Raw genomic sequence first — 26,545 nt, 5'->3', positions numbered from 1 at the left:
ATTAGAGCAACAGCCTTGAGAAAAACTCACATGCTTCACTTCTTCTGGCACCAGGCCACGGCCCTTGGGGTTGGATGCTGCATCTGATGCACGACTGCAACCTGGAGGCTTTCTCTCCGCCTGGTTAATGGAGAGCGATCTCCCGGCGGTCCAGAGGCGGCTGGCAGCACGGAGCAGCCGGGGAAGCGCCTTCAGGCGGTGCAGGCTCAAAGACGGCTGCTTCTCATCTCCCGTCCTGGGTCACCGGTGCAATCCCGAGCCCCCGAACAGCCTGGCTCGGAAAGCTTCCCAGGAAGAGGAGGAAATGCTTCAGAGAAGGCTTGTGTGCTCTGAGCCCTGCTTGTTGCACTGTTCTACTACGCTTTAAGTACTCGGTGCTTTTTAGCTACAAGATGTCTTTTCAGCGCTGGAGATAGATGGAGGATAACGAGCGGAGTTGGAAAGGAATCAAGGCCGTTGGTCACCTTTCCTGGCCTTCTGTGCACTGCAAACGAGTTTAAAATAAAAAAAAAAGCGCCCTTACACGGAGGAGAAGGCTCGCGAGCGCCTGCCTTGGTTGCGAGCGGTGTGACCTCCCACAGGGGCTTCACGCTGAGAGACGCAGCCTCGGCACTGCCAGGCCGTGCAGCTGCCGGTGCCGTCGCCTGCCGCCTCCGATCGCACGCGCACAGCGGCCTCGCGCCCCGGCGCTGCCCGCGCGACGGCTGCCCCCGCCGGCCGTGGGGCGGCTTTGGCGGCCTTGCGCCTGCGTGCCGGCCACCGCGCGGGGAGGAGGCATTTTGGCCGCCGGTGCCGCCCCGACCCGCTCCCTCCCGCCTGGCTTCGGCAGCGACCTCCCGTGCCCCGTCTGCGCTGCTCCCCGGAGGCCTGTGGTCGCTCCCGGGGTTTAGCCCTGCTGCTAAGCTGCTTAGCGCCTCGCTGAGCTGCGCACTTAGCAGCTTCGACCTCCGGAAGCAGCTTAACGGCACCAGGCGCTGCCTTCAGCCTCTCCTCCGTGGGCTAGGAGCGTCCAATTCTCTTACGAAACTGTAACCCCAGTCCATAGCCTCAAATTCTGGAGGCTTTTTTAAAAGCTCTTTAGAAATATTTTTGTGAGAGAGGCATAAAAAGGGGATCCCAGTGGGACATACGACAAGGGGCATTTCGGGCCCCGCAGAGCTTTCCTCCGCTGTCCCTCCTGTCCTAGATCAGCTCCTACGTACGGTGGTGCCTGGAGAGGTCCAGGGCCTTTCCCTGCCCTCCAGCCTTGCAAAAGCATCCGTGGCAAGGAGACGTCGCCTCCGCGCCAAGCCTGGCTGCCCCAAGGCTTCCAGGACGCCCCGGCTTAATTTAATCAAGGTAAAACTCATCTAGGTGAAATAGGTGCAGCTTGCTCCCAGAAGGGAGGTAATTCTCCATGTATCTCAGATAGCTAATTAACTCGTCATTAAAGTAGTGAAAGCTCCGAACCGTCCCGTGCTAAGAAACCAAGCTAATGCCGCGCGTCACCGGGAGGATTGGTGGCCTTCCCTGCGCTTGCAGCCCTGTTGTCCAGTTTGACTGTGACCACAAGATCGCGGGCTGTTAAGGCTCTCTATGCAGGCAATACACAGGCCAACAAATCCGCCTTTTATAGGCCGCCTTAGAGCTTGATTAATTTGCTCATAATGAGCAGAGCAGTGTCCGTAATTAGCCAGCAGAACTCGGTCATTTCTAACCCCATCGCTGCACCGATGCACCCTCAGACCTGGAGCACCGCAATACTTCAGGGGCGCCGCCAATGCGAACGGCGCTGCAGCGGCAAGAGGGAAAAGGCGTGAGACCTAATTAATATTACATGGGATATTGCTGCCGTCACTTCGTGTAGCGCAGGGCATCAGCTGCGCCTGTCGGCGTGGCCGCGACTGCCAGCAGCGATGCTCTGGGGAGCCCCGAGACCCCCGTCCAGCAGAGGCTGTGCTCATCCTTCCCCCCCACCTCCACCTCCACGTACGCTGCGCTGCCACAGGGGCGGGGGGGCTCCGCTCTTCCCCGCCGTCCCCCAGGCTGCGCTGCGGCGGGCGGACGGACCTTCTCCAGGTCTGGGCTGCTCCGTTCGGCCAAGGGTTCGCGCGTGCTCGGGGGGCAGACGTGGGGCCCGGCACGTCCGCCGCAGGGGGACGGCAGGGGGATGCGGGCGGCCCTGCCGGCAGCAAAGCCAAGCACAAGCAGGAGCCACACGCAGGTAACTCCCGGGCTGCGGCTCCCTTGCCGGCAGGCGGCCGGCTCGGAGGCATCTGCCAGCAAGCTCTGAGCCGCCCTGCGAGAAATAACAACTTGGGAGCTCAGACAAGCTGGTTTGCAGGCAAAACAAAAGCTGGAGCTGTGAAAGTGCGAGGCACTCGATGCAGCGTCTGGCAGCACAGCCCTGCCACCGCCTTCATCCTCTCTCCCTTCTGAAATGTTAAACTAATCAATTACATTTGCAGCCCGGCAACAACAGCCAAAAACATAACCTTCAGCGTAGGCAAGGCAAACACCGTTAGCGCTGTCCTTCGAGTCCGGCTCGACCGGACACCGACCAGGACACCCTCGGTGAGCGCGCGCGGGTGCGAGTGCACGGGGGGGGGGGGTGTGCGGGTGTGCGTGTGTGCGCGCACACACACGCATGCCTGGTTCCTCCCAGCCGGGGCAATGGGAACTGCAGTCGCACCGCGAGCACCGCAGCGGGTTTTGGGGCAGGGGGCTGTGGGGCGGGTGCTGGCTCGGCGCTCGCTGCAGGGCTCCCAGCACCGCCTGCACCGCGCGAGGACGCGTGAGCCACCGCAGCCTCTCAGCAACCCTGCCGCCGTGCCGCGGAGGCAGCCGCCGAGCCCCGGTCGCCGCACGTGAGCCCGGGCTCCCAGCCCCGCACGGCGTCCGCCCCGGCCCTACAGGGATGAAGCGACACAGAGATGAGAGGCCTTGGCAGCCTCGCACCACGGTGCCAGCGTGGCTCCTTCCAGCAACTACCGTCCCCCCCGCTCTCCTGATGGGCAAACGGAGTCGCAGGGGCGAAGCAGGCTGCCTGACGGCAGAACGAGGTGGGAGCGTTCGATGACAGCATCAGCCCAAGGCTCAGAAGCAATCAAAAAAGCAAAGCGAGTGCCAGGAGGCAAACAGAGAGCAAAACCACAACCCTCAGCGTGCCGTCGGGCGGCCTGGGGTGCCTGTGTGCCCCCGCCGCTGCGCCGGGCGCTCGCTCAAGGCTACGGCCGATCTCGAGGAGGGGCGGGGAGCCGCGTAAGGATGATCTAAGGTCGGAAGCAGCTTCTGTACAGTTGAACTGTGGAACTCGCTGCCGTGAGATGCTGTGGAGGCCCAAAGTTTGCTCAGGTTCAAATCCTGTTTAGAAAATAACCCCGCTGAGGAGGCTTAACCACAGAGATCCTCACCTCTGGATCTGAACTACAAAAGCCTGGCGTGTGGGAGAGCGTTCAGGGGAGCGCCAGTCTACGCCGGCCCTGTTCCCATGCTCTCCCCCAGGCATCCCCTATTAGCCCTGCTAAAGCAGGATCCTGGGGGAAATCCTGGCACCCTCTTCCCAAGCACCAAGCTCTCGGCTCGCGACCGCTGTGCAAGACCTGCAGTCCTCAGCCCGTCCCACACAACAAGCGCACGCGACCCGTCTGTCTCCCTGCAGGGCTCAGATGTCCTCGCCGCCACAGCAAGGACAGGGCGGGCGGGACGCTCCTGCAGCCCGGTGTCCCCAGGACTGGCATCCTCACCCAGCGGCTCAGTCTCTCCTGGGGCTGGGCAGAGGATACAGCCTGGGGGGGAGTTTACTCTCCCCCGAGCATCTCCTGCCTCCCCCCGAGTGCAGCAAACCCTGCCGACCACCTCGGTCACAGAAATACGCTCACGCGCTGCCACGTGCCCGTCGAAAGCAGACGTGCATACAGGCAGGATTTTCGCTTAGCCCAGAGAGCTGCCAGCCGCCGCCTCCCTCGCTGAGCTCGAGCCCAGCACTGGTGGGTTCCTAATTAGCGGCTGCGATAGCGCTCCCGCTTTTCGGGCACACAGACAGGAAGGCAGCTGAACTGCTCCGGCGCCTGTTTGTTTGTTCGGAGGATTTGATCCGTGGCGGGATAGTTTCAAGTCACACACGGAGGCGAAGGTATCCCGGTAACGGCACCGTCCCCGGAGCCGCCGACTCACAGGGGCTCTGCTGCCGCCGTGGCACGAGGCACGTGGCCTTGTCCCAGCGCGAGTCTGAGCTGGAGATTACGCGTCCTCCTCCTGGCTCTCCGAGATAAGGCGTGAGACAGTGCAGCCACACAAAGCCAGCCGCAATTAAGCTGAGCCTTCGTTACAAATCCTGCTATTGCTGCTCCTTTCAGCAACGCTTGGGAACAGAGCGGGCGGCGCCGCCAAAGAGGAGCTGCCCGTCCTGCTGCCAGGTGACGGGGAAAGGCCACCACCCTCCCTCCCCGCGACACCTCTACCCACCGCCACCCCCCCGTAACGCTGCACCCAGTACAACGCAGTGGTTTTCTCCTGACCCAGTATCTCTCCGAGCTCTCCAACGAGGTCCTGAACTCCTTACTCAACATTTGCTCCCTCCCAATGGGATTTGCCTGAGTCGGACTCAGCAATATCTCAGGATCTGTCGATGTTAATTCCTCTCTCGCAGGTGCTCAGCTAGAGCAGGGAGGGGAAGAGCAGGCAGACGGACAGTCAAGGCTTTTGTCTCGTTAAAGGTTGAGTAAAACTCCGAGAAGGACCCTCAGGATGTGGCCCATCACAGTTGGAGACCTGCATAAGCACTGTGGCAAAGCCGATGCTTTGGCCAGGCTGTGGCTGAGCCCAGCCCCATTTTGTCCCCTCTGTCCAAGCCAAGCTAAGTCCTTCGGCACAGGGTCTAAAGGAGGCTGCCGTGCTGCAGGGCACCCACATCTCCTTCCACGTTCAAGGCTCTGGGGAAGACCCAGTAGGAAAAATAACTGCTGAACAGGGGAGAGCCCATGGGGAGATGCCAGTAGATCCAGAAAGTGCAAGTGGTTATACTGGGAACACGACTCGGCTGCCTGCAAAATCTCAGTGGCTGGAGAAGGGTCCAGATTTGGGGTTTTACCATCCTCTTGGATCGCAGTGATTTTCTCTGAGGAAAAGCATGTGCTAAGCTTGCTGTGCACTCCGGGGGTAGGGAGGGATGCGTATGAGGAAAACATTTCTACCCACAGCAGGTGAGGAACGGTGCCAGAATCTTACTATCAATTGCGGATGACTGGTCGTGAGCAAAATCCCTGCCGCTTTTGGGATTCACAAAAACACCTTCTCTGGCTGCAACAGCAGACTGACAGAAAACACAGCCCACAGAAGCAGTCCCAGCCAGATGGTGTATGCCGAGCCCCCCTTAATCCCGACCACCTTTTGCGGCGTTCAGAGAGTTTGCCCAGACAGAAAAGCTCCCCCAGCTGCCCGGATGGGAGGATCGGCTCCGGCCTCCCTCTCTTTGTTTCCTCCGCCAGCCGCAAGCGGATCCCGGGGGGAGCCGCAGCCAGGGATCCCCCTGCAGAGCCCCCCCGGCGGGAGGAGGAGCAGGAGGCGCCTCCGGCGGCGGAGGCGGCAGCGGGAGCTGCCCGGCGCCCGGCGGGCCAGGGGTCCCGGCGCATAAGCCCGCGGCGGTGTCGCTCGGCCGGGCACCGCCGGCGCGGGAGCCCGCGGAGCGGAGCGGGGCGGAGCCGGAGCCGGAGCGGGGCCGGAGCGGGGCCGCGGCACCGGGAGCCGGGCGCCGGGAGCGGGGGCCCGAGCGCGGCCATGGGCTCGCGGCTGAGCCGGCAGAGCAGCCTGGAGGAGGAGGGCGCCGCCGAGGAGCCCTGCGCCCGGGCGGCCGCCAGGCTGCAGGGCGGCCGGGGCGATTTCCAGCTCTCGTCGCTGCTGCTGCACCCGCAGAAGCTGCCCGGGGTGCTGAGGAAGAGCTCGCCGGCGCCCTACGTGCGGCGGGTGGGGTGGCTGCGGGAGATCCAGGCCACGCTCCGCGAGCACAAGCGGGAGCGCGCCGTGCACATCCTCCGCCTGCTCAGGAAGGTGAGTGCCGCGCCGGGGCGACGCCCGGGTGAGGGGCGCCCGGCCCGGCTCCCCGCGGCGGGGCGGGAGCCGGCAGCGGGGTCGCGCCGTGCGCGGAGAAGAGGCTGCCCGAGCCCCGGCTGCGCCCCTGCGCGCAAGCCCCTGGGGCGCCGGGACTGGTGCCCCCGGGGAAAAGCCACGGCCATCGCCTTGCCCCCTCCCAGCCGGGCTGGCCGAGGTGGGTCTTTGGGAGCATCCGGAATGGCTTTGGGGGGGCCCCCGGGGACAGCTGAGTCCAAGAGGAGAGGAAAAGGGGTCAGTGTATCAGCGGGAGCTTGTTTCTGCCTGCCGCCATTCAGGAACAGAAAAGCCCGTGTGCAGACAGCGTGGTGCCAAACTGATGCCAAGGGCAGAGCCCTGCCACTGGAACAGAGCCACCTCCTCCATCTCCCAGTGCCACCATCCCTTCCCAGGCAAACTCGGCTCCCCCTGACTGCAGGCAACTTTGCAATCAATAGCACAGGCAACAAATCCTCCCTCTGACTCAGGACATAAACCACAATCCGTCGCAGCTTATCATGTTGCTCTCCTTAGATAACGGTCTACTCTCTACTTTTCTTGTCCGCTGCCATAGAGTTCACGTGAGGAGCGTTACCAGCACCACAAACACCCGTCTTGTCACACTGATAAATAGATAATCCCTCAGCAGAAGCCGGTACGTGTGGAGTGGTACAGCAGACCCAGGCTGAATAAGATTTCAAAGACGGTTTTAGAAAGGCACTATTACGAGAAGCTAGTGAAGAAAGAGAGGCATCTGCTCACTTCACGATTGTGGTGATGTGACAAGAACAGACTTTCCTAGGATTTGCCAGAGGCCAGAACTACAAAATGTCATTTTCTATAGTGCTCGGCATCTCTTGTTGAGACTGAAGCACTCAGGTCCCTCACAGACCCTGAGGTCTCCAGAAGGTCCATGCGTGAGCCGCTGGGGTTTGGATGCTGAGTCACGGGGCCATCTGGAGTGAGGGTCATTTCTATCCCATGTGGCCTGCCAGCTCCTTTTAGGATCAGCTAAGTGCCCGGCTTCCCCATGTCTGTGCTGAGCACAGATGTGGTTCAACGACTGCCCTCGGCTGATGGGCCAGGCTGGGTCGTGTAATCAGGAGAGCGTTATGGTCCCCCCTCACTTGTCTGATGGCAGCTTTATTGGGTAGCAGGACCAGGCTTTCTCCCCGTTTATAGAACTCCCTCGTGCCCAGCTCGCTTCAGCCCTCAGCCCGGCCCCAGCACCGCATGGGCCGGCTTACCTGGGCAGCGAGGCGCTCTCAGAAGTCAGGGCTTACCGCGTCGCAAGCGGGGTCCGGCGGCTGCCTGTAAGAAGAGAGACGCCTTGTTAACTAGCGGACAGCGAGGACCATTTCACGCCATACCTTGTCGCTGCGCCCTGGGCCGGGGCGCAAACAGAGCACGCGCGGGACCTCCCGAATGACCAGGCGAGCGCAGGCAGCCGGGGACGCGGCTCTCGGGGAGCAGAGCCGCCTCCCGCCGCAAGGCAGCCGGCTCCCGAGCAGGGGCAGCCCTCGTCCTCCAGCCCTGCAGCTCCAGCCGGCAGGCTGCGGTCGTATCCGCCAGCGGTTTTTGACCGCTGCAGGCCCCACGGCCCTGGGGGCTGCTTCTGAGACATCAGCAGCACGTAACTAAGGCAAGCCAGCCAGAAGCAGGCTGGGATCCGCTAAACAGGGGTGCAAGATCCCAGCAATTCAGGGGACTGCACATGGAGAACAGCTGCAAACCGCGGGTGCACCCTCGAAGCGAGCGTGCGAGCCGTGATGGAGACGGGCACGGCAGGCACCCGCTTCGTGGCTTGCTTTGCGTATTAGCGCTCTGACAGCTCCACTGCAGGCACCTTACGGGCCTCGGAAACACCCAGCTGCCAAGCCCAGACCAGCCTCTCTGCTGGCGTGAGCGGGCGTCGCTCGGTGAAGGTATTAGACTTACACCAGCGAGAGGTCTGGTACAATCAGATTTCCCTTTGCTGAGGCACTGGTCCGGTGGCCTTTTTAAGATAACAGCACGAAGCCAGCTGACCTGGCCAGACCCATAGTACTCTGCCCTCTGCTAACTGCAGCCGCCCTGTAGACAGCACATTTTCCAAGAAAAGACGAAGGAGAGTAGGAATAAGAAAGAGAGAGACAAAGAAAGATGAACAAGAACATGCCTCTGGGCTGAGAATTTATGGACTACCAACATGAAATTAATATTTACAGCTACATTATTTATAAAACCCTCACAGGCAGGCTTTGCAATGGGAATGCAGACTCATCTTAGCGGTATAGCTCCAGTTTGCGGCGTTTCATTACAGCTCCGACATCCACTGCTGCATGCCCAGCCATGCCATTCTTTCGGCAGCTTTCTTCATCTGTGCATGCTACACTCAGCGTGGGAGGCTCCGTTTCCCCAAAGCCTTTCGGCTAAGACAGACACTGGCGCGCCGCCCTGGTACGCTCCTGGCCCGCAGCCAGCCGTGGCTGGGGCTGCCTGTCCTTCAGGGCTGATCCACTGCTTGGGTCCCTTGCTTGCCGATGGGTATCACCCGTGCATGCACAGCGATGGGGCTATAAAGCATTTGATTTGTTCTTCCTTTCTGCATCAGGTCTGCAGCCAGAGACTCTTTGGTATTGTGCGCTCTGCTTGATCTGAGCATATCCAGGGCAGGGGAGAGGGGTTTAGCAATGGCTTTGATTGCTGCTTAGGGCTAAGATCCTGCACCTCTGCCAGCTCTGGCTCCATCCCTGCTGGCAACATGCGTGCATGTGTGCCCAGCTTCCCCCCCCCCCTTTTATTTATTTATTTTTTTTCCTTAAGAGCTCTCAGTGCATCTTTTGCTGGGTGGTGCCTGAAGCACACATCCAGTGGAGCAGCGCGAACATATGGGGCACACATTTGCTCATTCATTTCTCCTGACAGCAGCATATAGAATGGGCTGAAGACTTGTTTTCTCCCTCAACTGAGCCCTCCTTTGTCAACTGAATCAAACCCAGCACCGCTCCTGTTAGGAAGCTCTTTTGTTCCATATTTCTGCCCTCAGGGTATTTTCATGAAAGTGCCTGTGATTTCTCTGCCAGGATCCCATTTTTCTGCTCAGTTTTTTTCACAGTTCTGTGGTACCTCCTCGTTGCGACGACTACGTGTCTTACATCAGATTTCAGCTTTCCTCTTAGTAAAAATAGCTTAGTTCTTGGCATCATCACCCATCCAGCCCCTGGGGATGCTTTTTGTTCCCAAGGATGCTGAGGGCTCTCCCAGCATATCCCGTACCCTGATTCATGCAGTGAGGTTGCATGGACCACAGACCTTCCCCCGGGTCACACTGTGGAAGAAGAGGGGAGGAGGACTCCCCATGACCGGCAGTTCCACTTGAGAGCTAACTATGGATTTACCATTAAAAGACGATACTGCCCATGCTTAGCAATTCCTGAGAACTTCAAAGCCCAGCTAGACTCACACTGATGGGCCGGGCTTTCAGTCAGCTAGCCACCACCAGGGAGGATGGCAGTGAGGTCTCTGAGTACCTGTAGAAGTGTTTGATTCTTCCAGGAGAGCTGAGATTGGAGTAGCATTGAGGTGGAGTAGGATTGAGAGCCTGTCCTGTCCGGGTTCTTCATCAGATTTGCACATGGAGGCTGGCAAAGCTGCGAGTTTCTCTGGAGCTAATTCTCTCTGGGCTTCAGCTGGCCTGAAATGTTATTGCTCTCACCTTCCCATGCTGAATGGAAACAAGGAGGTCAGTCTCCATGCTGTCTAGCTCAGCTTAACACTGTTCACTTCATTCAGCTCTCCAGCTGTCCACATCCTCCATCACTGTAATGCTGGATCAGACACAGCTGCTTCACCTTTCTTGGGTAGTTTCCTGTATTGAATAACCAGGTGGCACCTCGTGGGATTTACTGTCTGGTTTTGAAATAGTTCCTGGTTGTAGCTCCAAGGAAGCCTGTGTATCTGACTGCCTGTGTTTTTCTTGTAGGACCTGGGACTGGAAGGAACATTCCTCAATGAAGTGCTCTACAAAAATGCAACCTTTCTTAACTTGGTGGATCCCATCTCCCATGACTTGCTGATGAGCCTAGCTAGAGATCTGCAGTGTCCCAAAAAGGTGAACTCTCTCCTCAGCTTCATGAACCCGCTGTGACATGGTGCTGATGCACAGCAAGCTCTGATGGGAGGGCTGGCATGGGGTGGTGCTCACTCATCCTCCAGAACCAACTAGCATATGCCCTTGGTGTGGCAGCATATATGTTGTTGGGCATATTTCTGTAGAAATCAGTTAAAACTACATCGGAAAGGTGGGGAGGGTTATATGCACAGAAATCAGGAATTTACTTTTCACGCCAATAGTAAACTTGCCCACAAGGTGCATGCCAGATAAAAATGCATGGTGAGGGGGGATCAGGTGGTGGGGTCACATTCACTGGTTTGCTCCAGAAGTGCAAAGCAGCTAGTCCATCTGTACCAAGCTCCCTGGGCTCACCTCTCCCGACCCCTGCTACACCCTGCATCCGTGCTACATCCTGCGTAGCACAGTCCCATAGCAATACTGGCACCTGCTTGTGTTACCCTTTGCCACCGCAAACGGTTGGATTTGCAACGTGGCCATGACATCCATTTGCCCAACAGCCTTGGCGAGGTTCCTGTTTGCTGTAGAAGGAGGGTGACAGAGTGGATTTCTTTGTTCAAAGAGAGATATTAAGCACACACACCTCGGAGTGAACAGCAGCACCACAGGGAATATGTTGAATGCCTGGTGCAAATCAGTGGAGTTTCTGACTTTGCTCTGCTGTCCCCCGAGTCTCTCTGGTAACAAACAACTAGCCAGCAGGTCTCAACAGCCAAACTGCATTTAACCAAAGTTTAATCATCATCTCTGGGCTGCAGTAGAGCCTGAAACATCTTTCTTTCAAAGGAAATTTTTGTCCAAAGGTTATAAGCATCTAAAAAGGGGGAGAGCGGTGGTTGTGACAGAGGTACCTCTTAACCGCAGTTCACTTGACCCCAGCTCTTAGCTGTGCTAGATGACTTTACCCAGGCCACCTCCAGCCTCACGCTGCAAGATGCCCTCCAGGGGAGGCGGCATGAGGGGACCTCACCCTACTCCAGTCCCAGCTGCCTGGCAGAAAACATACTATGATTTTATACATCTGCATACACTCCCATCCTCGATTTTCGTGTCTTATAGATGCACGTGCTTATAGGCACTGAACATGCATATACCGTTACACAGATATGTTTTTCCCAGTTTCCAAGGAAGATATTGAACACCTCAGCTGCCCCTCAGAGCCAACATGAGCTTAGTTCGGGGGCTGGAGAGACTCAGCGTCTCACGGCACCAGCACCCTTCGCACCACACGCGTCGGCAGACCACGTCCCCGCTCCGAGCCGGGCTGGGTGCCTGGCGGTAGCTGCAGGACAGGCCAGAAGGGTGCGTGCAGCCCCCAGTCCGGCAGCGGAAGTTAAGTTGGGGAGGACATGGGAAAGAGCAGGAGGATGTTTCTCAGCTGTGAGCCAGCGAACGCTTGCAGGCATCGTGCCAGCTTGTGCGCGCGTGCACCCGCTCGGAAAGGTTTGCTGCTGTCGGCGACAGCAGGGCGCCGCTTCCAGCCGTGCCAGCGCGGCAGAGGGCACCTCACCCCGGGGCAGGGTCGGCCCTGCGGGATTCCCGGGGAATCGTGGCAGGGCTCGGGGCTGCTCGGCCGAGCACCGAGGCCGGGATCCCTCCCCACTTGGCGCTCAGCGCCTCAGCAAAGCGGCCACGTGCCGGCAGCGCGCCCCGGGGAGCGCGGCCGGTTCAGCGCCTGCCTGGGGAGTCACAGCGCGGCTGTTGGCCGGCGGTGCAGGACTTGAACCGCTCGCAGCGAGGAATAAATTAACATACACCCCGGCAGCTTTGCTACGTGTTTACCTATCAACCCCCTAATTGCACACGTTGCAGCACGGCTGGAGGGCCGAGGTGCGGGAATGCAGGTGTCTATCAGCATTTCGAAAACACGAGGGGGGCAGAAATCCCTGCTTTCGGCAGCCACAAGGCCGTGGAGGCAGGGAATGCGTACCAAAGCAGCAGCTCCTTGGTGCCTCCTTTTCCTGCTGGGTTACTGCAGGGGCGGGAGGGAACTGGGGGCTCGAGCCTCCGGGAGCAGAAGGGGCGGCGAGGAGACGAGGCGGAGCGCAGGGATCTCGCCGGCTCTCCTGCCCCAGCATCCCCCAGCAGCAGCAGCACTGGGAGCCAGCGCCGGGGCGCTGCTGCAGGGAGAGCGGGGCTGCGCCAGGCACCACTCCGCAGCAGCACCGCGGGACGGGGAAGGATGCCGGCTGCCGAGCTTTCCACGGCAGAGGAGCGGGTGATCAGTCCAAAGATGATACGAAGTTAGGGTTTGGGAAGCATGGCAGCAAGGTAATCGATAGAAATTTAGCAGAGCCCCCGTAGCGCAATGAGCATTGCTCAGGGATTTCCCAGCATACGGACTGTTCCCAGCAGCGTGCCAAAGGCTGAGCCGATGGCGTTGCAGCAACCAGCGTCGCGAGAAGGCAGGGAGATCCTGTTTACTACGCCTCCGGACAGGCGTCCTTCACGTGCGCACACAGGTGCGCTCTCCCGCTTGCCTCCTTCCCTCCCTGGTCAGAAATCAGCCCGCAGCGTCGGTGCTCGCTACCAGGGCACGCGGCGCTCACCGGCCAGCGCCCTCCCTGCCCGTCCTGGCGCTCTGCCCCACGCGGTCCCGTAACTTCCCCATCGCACATGGATGCCTCCGCGCCTTGACGGGTGGGCGGCAGGAGGAATCATTCCCAGTTTTGCCTCTCCATCAGCCAACCGAGCACAGGCAGCGACTGCAAACATCTGATGCAGCATCCCCTGCCTCCCCCCCGCCCCGGCGCAGGCAGCCCTGTGCCCCCGCCCTGAAACTGTGCTCGCAAGAAAAAAGGAAAAAAAAGAAAGAAAGGGAAAATATTTTCCCTTTCGCATTATTTCAGGTTTTCATGGAAAAATGAAAACATTTGGGGGCTCTGGCAGCCAGGGCCTGCTGCTGGAAATGAAGGGTTGAATGCTTTTTTTCACTTTGGGGTTGTCCAAAGTGGTCATCTCGATGGTTCCTCTACTAAAGCCTTCTCTCCCTTCCTCATTCCCCCATTATCAATGCTTGCAGAAAAGGATGTTTTTGGAGAAAATTCCCTTTGAGTCATGAAAGATTTCACACCTAAAAATACCTCTTGACAGTTTTGGGGTTTTCCAACAAAAATCCACACCCCTAAAAAGGCCAAACATTGAAAAGGCTGGGGAACAGGGCTCAAGCCAAGTTCTCCCGGTCCTTCAACCCTTATCACCGACTCCATCTCCCCGCTTCGTCCTTGCGGCCTCTGCCCCCCGGGGCTTGGTTCTGCGGCAGAAACGGGGGTTTCGCCAAGTCCGAGGGACTGCTCGTTACCAATGCAAAGGGGTTAATTTATAGCCCAGGTCGGTATTTGCCCTCTCAGGCTGGTGCAATGGAGGTCCACCACTTTTTCACGTGGCTCCATCTGTCGCTCTGAAGCGCGGTGATTATCCTCTCTTGCAGCACTGCCTAGCCGGCAAAGCCTGCACATTTATATTCTTAACTGCACGCGCAGCAAGTAGCAGATGTTGTTTTTGTGGCGGGAGGGCTGTTGTGTGGTGTGGTGGGTCCCTGGTAGGGCAGCGATCCATGCTGCGACTTGGAAATGGGATTTTCTCACTGCTCAGTAATTTGTCGTCCTCAGCATGGGCACGAGCAGCCAGGGACGGGTGCGAGCAGCCGGGGACGGGCGCTCCCGCTGCTCCTGCCAGCCCGGGAGGCCGCGTCTCGCGGAGGCATCTCCGGCCTCCTCACCGCTCTGTTTCCAGCCTCTTTTCCCCCGTCTCCTCCCTCGCACGCGTCCCCCTGCTCCGCCACCGTCCCTCTGCCCGCCTCGCCTCCTGCACCGCCGCGCGGCGGCTAAGCCGTCCCTTTGCTTTCAGGAATACGACCCCTGGAAGTCCTCGGACAGGATCTGCCGGCAGCTCATCTACCACCTCACGCCCCACTCCAAGTGGCACAGGCACGGCCTGCCCCGCAGGAAGTCCCAAGTGTGGTAAGCGGCCGGCGCGGACGGGAGCGCGGGCACCTGCCCCGCGAAACGCGGCGGCGCGGACGACCCTCCCGGCAGGGCTCGCGGGCGGCGGGAGCGGGGCCGAAGCCGGCAGCCCCGCGGATGCACCGAGCTGCCCCGGGCTCTGCGTCCCGGCGGGTCTGCGCCCCCCTGCCTGCCCGGGAGCATCTCCGGTCGCCCCGTCGGGAGGCACCGTCGGCCGGCTGCAGCTCTCCGCTACCGCCTAGGCAGTCAGGCGCCCACGCTGGCGTCCCCCGCGACGCTCGCTGGCCTTCCTAGCCGTGCGAAGAGCAATCCCCGCTTCCGCCTCGGAGCCCCCTCCCCTCGCGCAGCCGGCGCCCGCGGCACCCGCCAGCAGCGCGCAGGGAAACGCGGGAGGGCGAAAAGAGGGGAGCCCGTTTCAGCCCCACCAGCTTCACAGCAACGACCTCGGGGGCGGGCGAAAGGAGAGGCAAAATCGGCAGCGCTCTGGGAACGGCCTCGGGCGCTCCCGAAGCTCTCGGTCTTTGGTGCAAGCGCCGGCAGCCCAAAACCCCTCGTGGGAACTGGCGCTTCCAGCAAAGCTCCTCGCTCCAACTCGAGGCAGATCCCCAGGGTGACTTAAGCGATAAGGCACGGGGATGGCGTTTGACCCCGGCGAGACCGAGGGATCAGCGCTGACCAAGTGCTTTTCCAGACCCACTCGGCCACGTGGCGTATTCCCTGCGGGATCCTACAGTGCAGGATGCAGAGTGCAGGTCTGACCTTATCCCCATCCCCTCCCGTGACTTCTGAAGCCTCAAGAGGCTTAAAGATATCAGCGCTGAAGGCGGGGATGGCTGCAGAGCCCAGCAGAGGGTGACCGTCTCCGTTCCTTCCCCAAGCTTCCTCTTGCTGAATCCCAGCCTGGTTCTGGTTTTCCAAGTGTGAAAGTCCCTCCCTGCCTCTACCCGACACAACCCTCAGCCCCCACCATCCTATCTGCAGGCAGGGCAGACCTCTCCTCCTCCAGCCGGACCCAACAGCGAAGGGTCAGCCCGGAGGGGCTGCACGGCCCGGGGAGAGCTGAGGACTGCCTGCCAGCTGCAACTCATCACTTCCCAGCTATGCAGAGAGCAGGCGTGAGACCAGAGGAAGGACCCCAGCCCAAGCCCCACCGTGGGGGGTTCGGGCCCAAGGCATCAGCCGGGTGCAAGAACGTCTGCAAGCGCAAGCAGGGGGATGGCAGCAAGGCAGTGCGCGACGGAGGGAAATGTAGGGCTGAAGTGGGCGGCCCTGCCTGGCAGCCAGGCCCAGCTGCAAGGTGTTATATAAGACACACAATAATTTTGATTTAATATTAAACAGCAGCGCTTCCTCTTTTAAAACTGGAGAGGAACTGGTTTGCAGTTTGCAGCAAAAGGCGCCTGCAGAGTCGGCGCCTGAGGACGCTGCAAGAAAAGGGACGTGCCCCTAGCAGGAGGGCAGGAAATGGCAGCTTCACTTGGAGAGAGCAGCGCCTAATTTTGCCCAGCCAGGGTGTTTTTACCTGATCTGAAACCTCCACCTTCTGCTAATGGGAGCATTTTACTATAATCTCTGAACCTGTGCCCGCCCTGCCTCCAAGCCCCTGAAGAGCAGGGGTGTAGTGGCAGTACTTTTGAAGGCATTTCTACCTTCTAGCATGGATTTGGGGCAGCTGGGAGGAATTGGTGTGTGGAGACCACAGTCAGGAACCGAATTGTCCTCTCGCTTTTGCTGTCTCCTGGGCTTTGGTTTCTGGCTTTGCTGCGCTGATGCAGGACCCCCTTGTTCTCTTCTGAAATGCCATTTCCGCTTTCTGGCACCATGTCAGACGGGTCCGCAAGATAATTAGCGAGCCCAACCACGGAGAGAACTTGGAGCATCTGCCAGGTTTTAATTACCACATCTCCATAACAGCCCAAACGTAATGGGAGATGGGAATAGAAAGGACCTGTAATATTACAGCCAGCTCATGCAAGAGCTGTTTCCCCCAACACACGCCCCCGAGTGGCAAACCAGCGGTTCAGAAAAACTGCAGTCACGTCCCCATCGCCTCTCAGGGCAACCCTGCAATGCCCAGTAAGTCCAGCCCTGAGCCACCCGGGAACCAACAAAGCAGTTCCTAAAAAATAATAATAATAAAAAAAAGATGTTTCTTAGAGCCCTCCTGTTTAGGTACCCAGCAGTGCCGGGACAGCTGGAATTATATAACTCTCTTAAGGATAGATCAGACTTTCCACCAAGCAGGAACAGTCCTGTTACTCATACCACAGAGCCCAAACTAAATATTCAGTTAGAGCAAATTTAGCAAAGCATCTCCATCATCTAAGGCACGTGAGAGCTTTCTGATGCACACAGGTAGGTCCTTCTGGGCCTTCTTAACCCAAACCTGCTCCCCCATAAAGCTCCCACCCACTTCTGCTACCACCTTAAACACTGATTTATCCAAGCCGGGGTTATAGCTGCCACAAAGGAGCCGTGTGCTGTTACAGGGAAGGGACACAGTGGTTTGCCGTTTGCCATTAAGTGCCTTCTCTGCAGAGCTGGTCCTCTAGAGAGCCACCAGCAGAAATGACTGTAATAAGGTATGCGTCCCCGAGTCTGGGAGAGGGATCGGGGCACTGCAAGCTGCCGTCAGACCGCGTGCTATAACCAGCTGAGTGCCCCAGGCCAGAAGCAGAAAGATTATTGCAGCACAGGGGACCCAAAGCAGCAGCAGCTGAAGCGGGCAGGAGAGATCTAGCCCAGGTTTTCTGGCTTCTCTCCCCGATTAAGCCATCACAGATGATGCTGGGAGGCAGTCCCTTCCCTGCATCCCTGCTAGCGGGGTCTGGACACCGGCTGGCTGCCTTGTGCGACCAAGGGTTAGCAGCGTCCCTGCCGTGCAGCTGCCGAAGAGACCCTTTCCAGCTGCCCAGGTGATACCACACCAAAAGCAAGGGTTTCAGCTCTCCTCTCCTGCTAAAACCCCTCGCAGGTCTGCAGCTTCCAGCCAGCAGCCTGCACCACCTTGCAGCTGAGCCTGCCTACGCGACCAGGAAAGTCAGACTCCGTGGAGATTTACTGGGGTTTTTAAATGAAAAGCTCAAAAGCTGGGGATAAGTTTCCTCACCAGGGACAAGCACGGCTTTACTGCACAACTGCAAGACAATCCAGTTCAGCTGTCCCTTATATCCTAACGGGCTTTCTGCTGTAGCGGTGTGTTTTACAGCCTCTGCACATCACTCACCCTAAATGAGCATGATACATCCTAGCCTGTTGTATAACTCCAGTTTCTTTCTTGTTAAATTGATGTTTGTAGTGTAAAGAGTAATGAGTTAAGAGATGCTTCTCCCTGCAAACCTTGGCTTTTCAGGTTATTGGTGCCACTTCTGTGGCATTCTGACAGATGCAGAATTTGGGGATGTTATTAACTGTTGTTTTCAGAGGTCTTGAGGCTTCCTCAATTCAGCAGTGCTGAAGAATTGTGTGTTCTCATGCAAGTGCCACCATCTGCCTCCAGAACAGGGCTGGACCAAGAGGGTGTTTTGTTTTTCCAGGGCAAAGCCACACTCGATTGCACTTCAGAGCGCAGCGGGAGAAGGGTAGGCAGGTGAAGGCAGCCTTTGTTTGGAGAGCTGGATCACAGCCTAGTAACGTAATCAAGGAGCTGCAGATTACAACCGAGCTGTGTTGGCAAAGCTGTGATGGAGAACCTTATGCATCCTCCATTTACATTGTCCCCAGAGCTGGCTGCTTCAGTGCCTCCTCTCTCGAGTGCAAAGGAGCAAATCTAGATCCATAAAACATGCAGGCAGCAAACACAGTCAGAGTGATCTTTACAAGCAGGGTGTTGCTGCTGCAGGAAAAAAAACCAAGATTTTTCACACAGTAACAGGTTCTGGGAGAGCACAGGCAGCTTTGTGCACAGAGTTAAGTAACTCCCAAACTCCATAGACCCGGGCTTTCCTTTTCACAAGTCTGGCCATGGTTTGACTTTGCTCATCTGCCTGAATGAGTTTCATTTCGAAACATCTTGGCTAATCCAAAGCTGGATGGAGAACCAAGTGTCCTTTCTGGGCTCATTACTCCATTTCTCAGTTATTGATGTGCACTGCCCAGACATTGCGGCATTAGATGTGCTTTAAAATGCAAAGAAAGCACATGTGTCTAGAAAACTGCAGGGAAACAGCTCTGAAGGGCTTCAGATCTCCTCCACCCCCCCAAAACATCACTCAGGGCTGTGGATGACAGCTCTGGCAGATTGGATCTTAGCCTTCACGTGGCACCAGAATATTAACTAGAGCTTCATGTCACCCTCATGCAACACAGTAAAGAGTCACCATCATTCCTGTTTTAGAGATGGGAAACCAAGTCAGAGAACAGCAGTCAGTTAGCTAAAGCCACATGGTAGCAGAGTAGATGGGAGCGTAGGAACTGCCCCACATGATGTTTTTAAGGAAACTGCTGCTCACAGAAACATCAACTGGTGAAGACATTGTGGGGAGAGGCAGAAACTGTCTCTTCATCTTGCAGGACAGGAAGGCCCAAACACCACCCATGATCAGGCTTTCCTGAGCATCAAGAGGAGGGTCCGTCTGGAAAGGCAGCTGGGAGTGGTGGAAAGGGCCAACAGACCACTTGACATTACCCTGTCAAACATCAGAAGTAAAAGTCCAGGGCTGATGGGCAGGAGAAGCAGGACCCTTAGGCCAAAAGATGGGCAATGAATGAGATTATTCAAGTTGAGTGGCAGGTGATGGTTCAGAGGAATCATCAGACCCCTTGCACCTTCATGACTTACACAGCTGAAGCTCTGATAAGGTTATTGACTGATGGGCAACCTTTACAGTGAGGGAGGTGATGTTATTCCCTGCTTTCATGGGGAAGGCCCTAGTAATGAGGGGAAATGAATGGGTTCCCAGCCTCAGGCAGAGGACAGAGCAGAGGGGACAGCAGAGCCGAGAGGAGGAGAGGTGCTCAGCTGCATTGTCACCTATAGACACTTGTGTCCCACCCTGTCACTGAGGGAGGGCAGTAGCAGAAAGGCCACCTTTGCACCCCCTTCTCCCTGCAGTGAGGGGTCCCCCACAGTTGATCAGAAGAGCTTGGGCACCAGGACAGAGATGTGCTTGCCAGGGACTTCTCATGGAAGTGGCTTGCTCAGCACTGTCTTCGCTTCGCAGAGGTGCAGGTCTCAGCCTCAGAAGAGCCCAGCCTGGGTTAGTCTGGATCATTGCTTTTGAGGCTTCTCTTTCCTTTTTCGTGTCTCACTGGCAGCAGCTGAAGATCAGCCCTGCAAAGCAGCTCCCTGTGCCACAGAGAAGCAAAGGAAGCAGATTATGCTAAGCAGGCAGTTTAAACCCCACAGCCCATCCCCTAAATCACTGCTGAAAGCAGAAGAACCGCCCAGACGCACCCATCACTGGGCTCTGCACAAGGAGAAGCAGCCAAGAAATTCCTGATTTGTGGCTAATTAGCCATTACTGGCAGTGCCTGTTAAGGAAGAAGGGATGCAGTGGTGGGAAGCTGTGGCATAGTGAAATATAGGGAAAAAATTACATTTTGGAGACAAATTAACATAAAAATAAGAGAGGGAGAAAGCTGGTAATTCCTCAGAAAGACAGGCAGGGGGTACTGGGCATCCCTCATTACTGAAATTCCAGCTGATGGGTGTTGCATCTCTTCCAGGATCTCTGCCTCATCTCATCTCCAGAAGCCCTAACACCCTTGTGCTGAACAAGCTCCTCTAAGCTCCACAAAGCCAACGAGAGCAGCCAAGTGCCAGGGCGACAGCCAGGAGCTGTTACAGCCCTTCCCTGCAGCCAAAGGATTTAGCTGATAAGCAAGAAATTGAAAGGGGAGGGGATGGTTTGTGTGCTGATAGAAATATGCTGAGCCTTTAGCTTCACAGACTCAAAGATGCACCTAGAAGAGAGCCAGGCCCCTGGGACAGTTCCCAGAGACAAACAACTAGCTGTTTTTGGAAGTCAAGATTAATTTCAGGTCTCTTAATTCTTTCATCTAGAGATAGCTCTGAAGTCTCCTGTGTTAGCCAAGTTCCCAGGAGGCAGGAACAGTGACTGAGCCCTGTGCAGGGAGAGGAAGATTTTTATCCAAGAGCAAAGCCAAGTGAGGCACAAGGGACACAGATGAGCTGAGGCTCATCTTGCGTTTTCCCATGTGCCCAGTGCAGGCAGGGTGGTTTCATTCCCTTGCTGGCCCACATTTCCAACTGAGAGGGAGAGACAGCCTTCTTCTGCCCAGGACCAGCGTAGGGGTCTGAGGGACCTGCAGAGGGTCAGATCTCATGCAGCAGGTTCATGGTGCAGCCTGGAGACCACAGGCTAATGTCAGCTGAGAGGCAGAGCTGGCACCTCAGGAAGGGATACCTGGCAGCAAGGGGGGGGATGCAGGTTCCTCATGTCAGCGGGAGAAGGGCCAGACCCAGAGTTGGGAATGATGAAAGGCACAACTTCTTCCAGGCAAGAGAAACAAGGAGGCGTACCTAGCAGAGCCCTCGCTCCTCAGCGGGGCTGGGCTTCTTCCCACCTAGGCTTGCTGCAGAGAATACAAATACCACCCACTTCCCTGCATCCGGGGTCCGGATCCTTGTTAGATGCAATTCCCCATCATTATAAATCCAGACACAGCACCAGCTGCAGGAGCACTAGGTTAATGCAGCCCCTGGTGCTTCACAGTCCTCTGCCCACAAGTCCCATGGGCATTGAAAGCCATGTCGCTAAGTAGCTGTTTTGTCACACACACACGGGCACGCTTCTTCAGCTGAAGCAATCTTTAAGCCTATTTTACTTGCAGAAATTCAGGGATAATAGATGACCCATTTCCCTGCAAATAAACCTGGCATTTTCTCAGCTGCTGCATGAATGTCTGAGCTTGGGGTTTTTCCCTGGAGGGGAGCAGAACTCAGCAGAGCTCCAAAAATACCAAATGCCAGATAATTCAGAGCAAAGCGTCAGCCCACATCTCCCTCTGTCCCTTATCTAACAGCAGATATATATATATATAATCTTTACCTCTAAGGCAGTGGAAGGGAAGGAGCAGTGAGCCACTTGGTGCCCCATCCCAGGGAAGGAGCTGCCCAGGAGCAGAGCTGCCAGGGCTTGCAGCCCCCCGGGGTGTCTGAGCCCCAGACCCCAGGCTTCACCGCTTGCCGGCGAGCTGGGGGCTTTGCCCACCAGGGCAAGGCAAGAAAAAACAAGGCAGCAAAGCGGGGGAGGGCCCTGGCACAGCCCGGGAGGCAGAAAGGCTTAAGCACATTCAGCCAGGAGCAGCCCAGTCTGGAGAATCAATTACGGGAAGATAATTTGTCTGCTTGATTAAGGCTTCCTTGGGGTATTGGCTTGTTGCTGGGGAGAGCAGCAGAAGGTACCTGCTCTGGTCAGAGCATGAGCTGTGACTTATTACTGCAGTCTCTGCAGAGCCGGCGGCGGCGGGGGAGGCTGAACGGGCAGGGAGAGACGAGCACGTCCCTCCTGTCCTTCCGGCGGGTCCCCTCGCTTATCCCTGCCCACGCTCAGAGCCAAGTCGCCCGAAAGGGGAGCCCAGGAGCCAGACTCGCCCCCTTTCAGGAAAGCTGCTTTTGCAGACGCAGGGGGAGGAAGGGGCCCTGCAGGGTCCTGCTGTTTGTGTCCCCTTTCTGCCTCCCCTCCGGGGTCTGCTGTGGGTTGGCAGCACTGGGGAAGAGGATTTCTGACAGCCACAGGTTTTGTTTGCACCAGACAGAGCCTGAAATACTTACAGGCTTGTTTCTCTCCTCACTTATCCCATATCCTCCACCCCAAAGTCTCGATCTAAACCAATACAAAACAGAGAAGACCTCTGTCTCATCTCTTGTACCAGCCTTTTTCTGCACAGCCTACCAGATACAGAGGAAAAATTTCCCCATGCAACTAGGTTTACACTGAATATTCATTTCTCCCTGCTTAATCTGCCCCATATGAACACACATCTCCACCATGCATTTGATGCTTGGCTCTCCTAGAGCAACAGGCACCCCATATCAAATGCCCAGATAAAACACCCAGCACAGCTAGAGGGATAATGTTGTGTCAGGGGATGCCTGAGACTGTTCTAGCTTTGAGGTTTGCCCTGATAAGATTTTGCACAAGCCGAACCCTCCTTCATGGTAGATTGCGCTACACCACTGCTAGTGGTTGATGACAGACTAAACGGGCAAGCGCCCACTGTTTTTCCAGGTGAACTGTAAGAACACAGCCTCCAGGCAGCCTGGGCTGTGATCAGACACCCTTGGGTTTCCAGGAGAAGGGAGGTTAGCCCAGTGCCCACCAGCCTGCAGCATGCCCGTTCGCAGCGCCCACCGCTATTGCGGTGCTGAGCACTGCGCTGCTGTAACGAGCCATGCAGCTGATGGACTCTTCACACTCCTGTCGCTAGCAGTGCCTGGGCTCTGATTTTGGAGGGGTATCAGGTACCAACCCCAAGTGAAGGGCCTGCAAGGAACAGATTTGTGTGCTTTCAGGCTATTGATAACTCCCCAGCACATCAGTCTCTGCTGTTAGTCTCTAGAGACAAGCACTGTGGTCTGGATCATGCAGAGTGTAAACATTTGGTAAGCAATACATAAAGCTTTTCCAAATCTTTAAATCCAAAGATGTAAGCGTTCTTATATGAAGTTATTCCACACTGGTCTTATTCTCAGCCATGACAACTCATTAGCTCAAATCCACACTTCCAGATACAGCCTCAGCCTGGCACAGTGGATTCCCGCAGGAAGCACACAGACATGTAGAAGGAGCCCAGCAAAGTCCTGCTAAACCCAGAGCAGGAGCTTGAGGGCTGGAGAAGGACAGGGCAGGCCTTTTCCACTCCACGCTCCTACGCAGCGGCACAGCCACGGGTATACCAGCGTCAAATCTGCCCGCGAAGGGCCGCAGCACCCACTGATGCCGGGGAACACCAAGGCTAGCCAGGGCACCCTCACCTGCCGCAGGAGCGCCGGCAGCCCTGCGACCTTCTCTGGGGAAATCGCATGCCCCCGCACAGCCATTGCTCACAGGGACTGGCTGTGCTGCTGGCACGCAGGACACTAGGGAAAGCCAGATAGAAAAAGCAGGAGGCCTTCAGATTGGTGGTTAACTCTTAGCCCTCCCTCCTCCCACACTCCACAAGGCGCTTATGGACCCACTGAGCACACGAGTAACAACACTGGTAGGGTCCTAATAGGGCTCCCACGTCCTTAAAGTCAGGTGCACCTCAGACAGCAAGACTAGCATCACTTACATTAAGAAGTCAGGCTCTCATGTATTACACCGACACACACTCAGCCTATCTCTCACGCCAGCACTCAGTCTTGCAGCCCATCTCCTGCAGCCCCACGGCACTCGCAGACCCCCCAGCCCATCACACGGCTCTGCAGCCACCTCCCCTCGCAAATCCAACAGCCCCATGGCATGGCCCTACAACCTACCTCCACTTGCCGGCAGACAGCTCTAAACACAGGCAAGACCCACAGCTGAACCCATCTCTCTAGACCCCCTTTAGCACCCTTATGCCTTCCTCACCTCCCCACAGCTGCAGCAGATCCCAGGGGATCTGCTAACCATGGAGACCAAAACAAGCAGCTACAGGTGCTGCTCGCTTGCTAAGGGGCGCTAGGGAAGGCTCTTAAGGGGACATGCAGTAAATCCACTCCTGGAGCACAGCTTATCTATATTCACAGATTGTTTTCCTGACAAAATATCCATTTCTCAGCCTTATAACACTGCTGTCCTCTGCAGTAGCCCTACAGCAGACATCTCTTGAGGACAGACCCTGGCATTTACCTGGAGAGACAGCGACAAACAGCCCCTGCACAGCGTGAACCAGTGCACTTGGAAAGTTTGCTTGCCTTGGCCGTTTCTGCTGTTCATGCATGAACGTCTGTGCATGCACACACAGACAAACCCTTTGAAATGTGCTAGTGGAATACACTTTAGCATCACAGGCTTAGCCAGTTCTTGCAAAGTTTTTGTACCAATGCTGAGAACATACAGGAAAGCCCCAGGACACGGTCTGCCCAAAGGCATGGTGCAAACCGTCTGCTTTCCCTAAACAAACTCCATCCAGCCTTCACTTCCCCACCCACGTTCTTCATGAAGTCTCTCCTGCCCCAAGTGTGTGCCTGTAACAATCTCTCTCTCTCTCCCCTTCTCCATCATTAGCCTGAAGACCAGTCTGCAGAAGAAGGTAAGCCAGGACTCCATGGATTTGTCGGGGATCCCCCTGACCATGCGGGATGTCCACCGCATGGCCTACTACCTGCAGAACAACGGAGACCACCTCACCTCCATGGACCTGAGCTTCACCGAGCTGAACGATGACATGGTGCGCCTGCTGCTGCCCTTCCTCTGGGCTCTACCCAAGCTTACTCACCTTTCCCTCAACGGCAACCGACTGACCCGGGCGACCATGAAGGAGCTGACTGATGCCATGAAGGACATGAACAAGTTCCCTTGCCTGGCCTGGGTTGACCTTGGCAACAACGTGGATGTCTCCTCCATGCCGCAGCCCTTGCTCGTGGGCCTGCGCAAGCGCCTCAGCCAGCAGACCACGCTGCCCACCATCTACGAGGCGCTCGACTGCGACTCGGAGCTCTCCACGGGGCACGAGGGCGGCCAGCCGGAGGACGAAGGAAGGGAAAGCACCCCGCCACGCGCTTTCCCCCAGCAGGGCTGTGAGAGGTGACTGGGCAACAGGCTGGCGCTGGCACGTTGAAACCGCACCGAGGAGAAGTCTTGAGTATAAACACCAAGCAGAGGGCCAGCTTCACCGGCTTCCTTTGGCGCTTTTCTCTCGCCTTCCCTGACATCTTCCCCCAACTTGCTGTGAGACGAAAGCCTGTCGTCCCCCCACTGCTCCGCTCCCTCCCCTCGCTGCCAAACCCATCGCCCACGTTCCAGAGAGGAACCAGTGACTTACAGCGAACCTGGTCCCCAGGCAGGGTCTCACTGGAAGATGGGAAAAGACCTGACGGAGTCAAGAATATCCTCCAGCAGCCATTGGGTTGAGGGAAAGGGATGGGGAGAAACCTAAACAGAAACAGGCTTGTAGATTACTTCATTTCTTCCTTTTCCTATGCACCTTGGAAACTTTGGGACCTGCAGTCTTGAGTGTGAAGGGAGGTAGCCCAAGAGCCTAGCTGTTGTGGAGCTTAGTTAAAGGGCTCAGAGGCTGGAGCCAGAGCCCGGCAGTGTGTCTCCCTCTTGTGTCTGGCTCCTTTTGTTTTGTTTTTTCCTATTGTGTGTTTTGTATTAATGTCCGAACAAAGGGACTTGGTCAGAGACCATTGGACTGCGTAGGCTGGGGCGGATACAAGGCTTGGAATTGCAGTATCAGGAAATTTGCTGTGTGACTGGGGTGGGAGGGAGGGGAAGGAGGTATGTGTTGGTGGGAGCATGGGGGATGGGATGGGATGGGATGGGAGGAGTGGGGAGGGAACATCCTTGTAGCTTAACGGGATTGGTTTCAAAAACTGTGCGTTTATACTAAAATGACAAGTTCCAAGTGAAATTGAGGACAAGCTGACAGCCAAGTCCATAACTGTGGAACTAGAGGAGCAAGCAGCGAACGTGCCAGTGGTGGGCACTTCCCAAACTAAAGCGCAAGGCTTTGGACCAGCTCCTCACTGGCCTGTGGCATACCTCATAATACAGACATGATGTGAGCAGTTGCATCGCCATTGCCAATGTTGTCCAGAAACCAAACCAGTGATGCAATATTTCGAGTGTTTTCCGCATCGCCCATGCTGTATGTAAACACAATAAACAGTTCTCTTGGAGATGATCGTGAAGCACTGCAGAGTCTGAGTTTCTGGGTTGTTCCCAACTGCAGCAGCAGCCCCGTCGCTGCAAAAGCATAGCCCAAGAGTCCTCCCGCAGCACCTGAGCAGTGCGGGAGAGGACGAGCGGATGCCATCCGCATCGGTGGGAGCAGTTCATTTCTCTTAGGAAAATAAAGGATCTACGTGTGTTTGTGGTAGGCTGAGGCCCTGAACCAGACTAGGATCTTAATGTTGCAAAGTGCTGATACACATACGCTGATCAGACTTTCACCGATCAGTCAAGTCCTCTTGATTATCTGTCCCTGCAGGAATGTTTTCAGAAAGAAGTTAAAGAAATCCAATGCATTAAAGCAATATATAAACCTTCCCTCTCCTAAATTAATGACGGTAACTTTGCCTTTCTCTGCTGATTCTCTCTGGGGGGGTCTCAACACATATAAGAAAGTCTCAGATACTAAACCACACAAGTCCACATGAAACATGCATCTTTTGTGCTCCTTGCCAATCTCACAAGGTGCCACAAGAGGAAAATCAGTGATAGCTATCAAGTGATTTATCCCCTTTGGACCAAGAGTGTGAGGGCACTGGAAGGTATCAGTATCTTTGATCAGCCTCCAAAGA

The 26,545-nt window shown here is 56.6% G+C and overlaps 1 protein-coding gene across 1 annotated transcript; it reads left to right on the top strand.

Moving 5' to 3' along the window:
• The first annotated feature begins 5,446 nt into the window (after nucleotides 1-5,446).
• Nucleotides 5,447-25,494, top strand: LRRC75B (leucine rich repeat containing 75B). The gene is made up of 4 exons (XM_067307007.1): nucleotides 5,447-6,027; nucleotides 10,031-10,159; nucleotides 14,030-14,142; nucleotides 24,306-25,494. Exons 1-4 carry the CDS (start codon nucleotides 5,758-5,760, stop codon nucleotides 24,826-24,828), a joined length of 1,035 nt encoding a protein of 344 aa, XP_067163108.1. The 5' UTR covers nucleotides 5,447-5,757; the 3' UTR covers nucleotides 24,829-25,494.
• Nucleotides 25,495-26,545: the final 1,051 nt, after the last annotated feature.

This window comes from Apteryx mantelli, chromosome 17, assembly GCF_036417845.1.
Source record: "Apteryx mantelli isolate bAptMan1 chromosome 17, bAptMan1.hap1, whole genome shotgun sequence".
NCBI lineage: Eukaryota > Metazoa > Chordata > Aves > Apterygiformes > Apterygidae > Apteryx > Apteryx mantelli.
The sequence above is the reverse complement of the archived record's forward strand: the minus strand, read 5'-3'. Positions and strand labels throughout refer to the sequence as shown.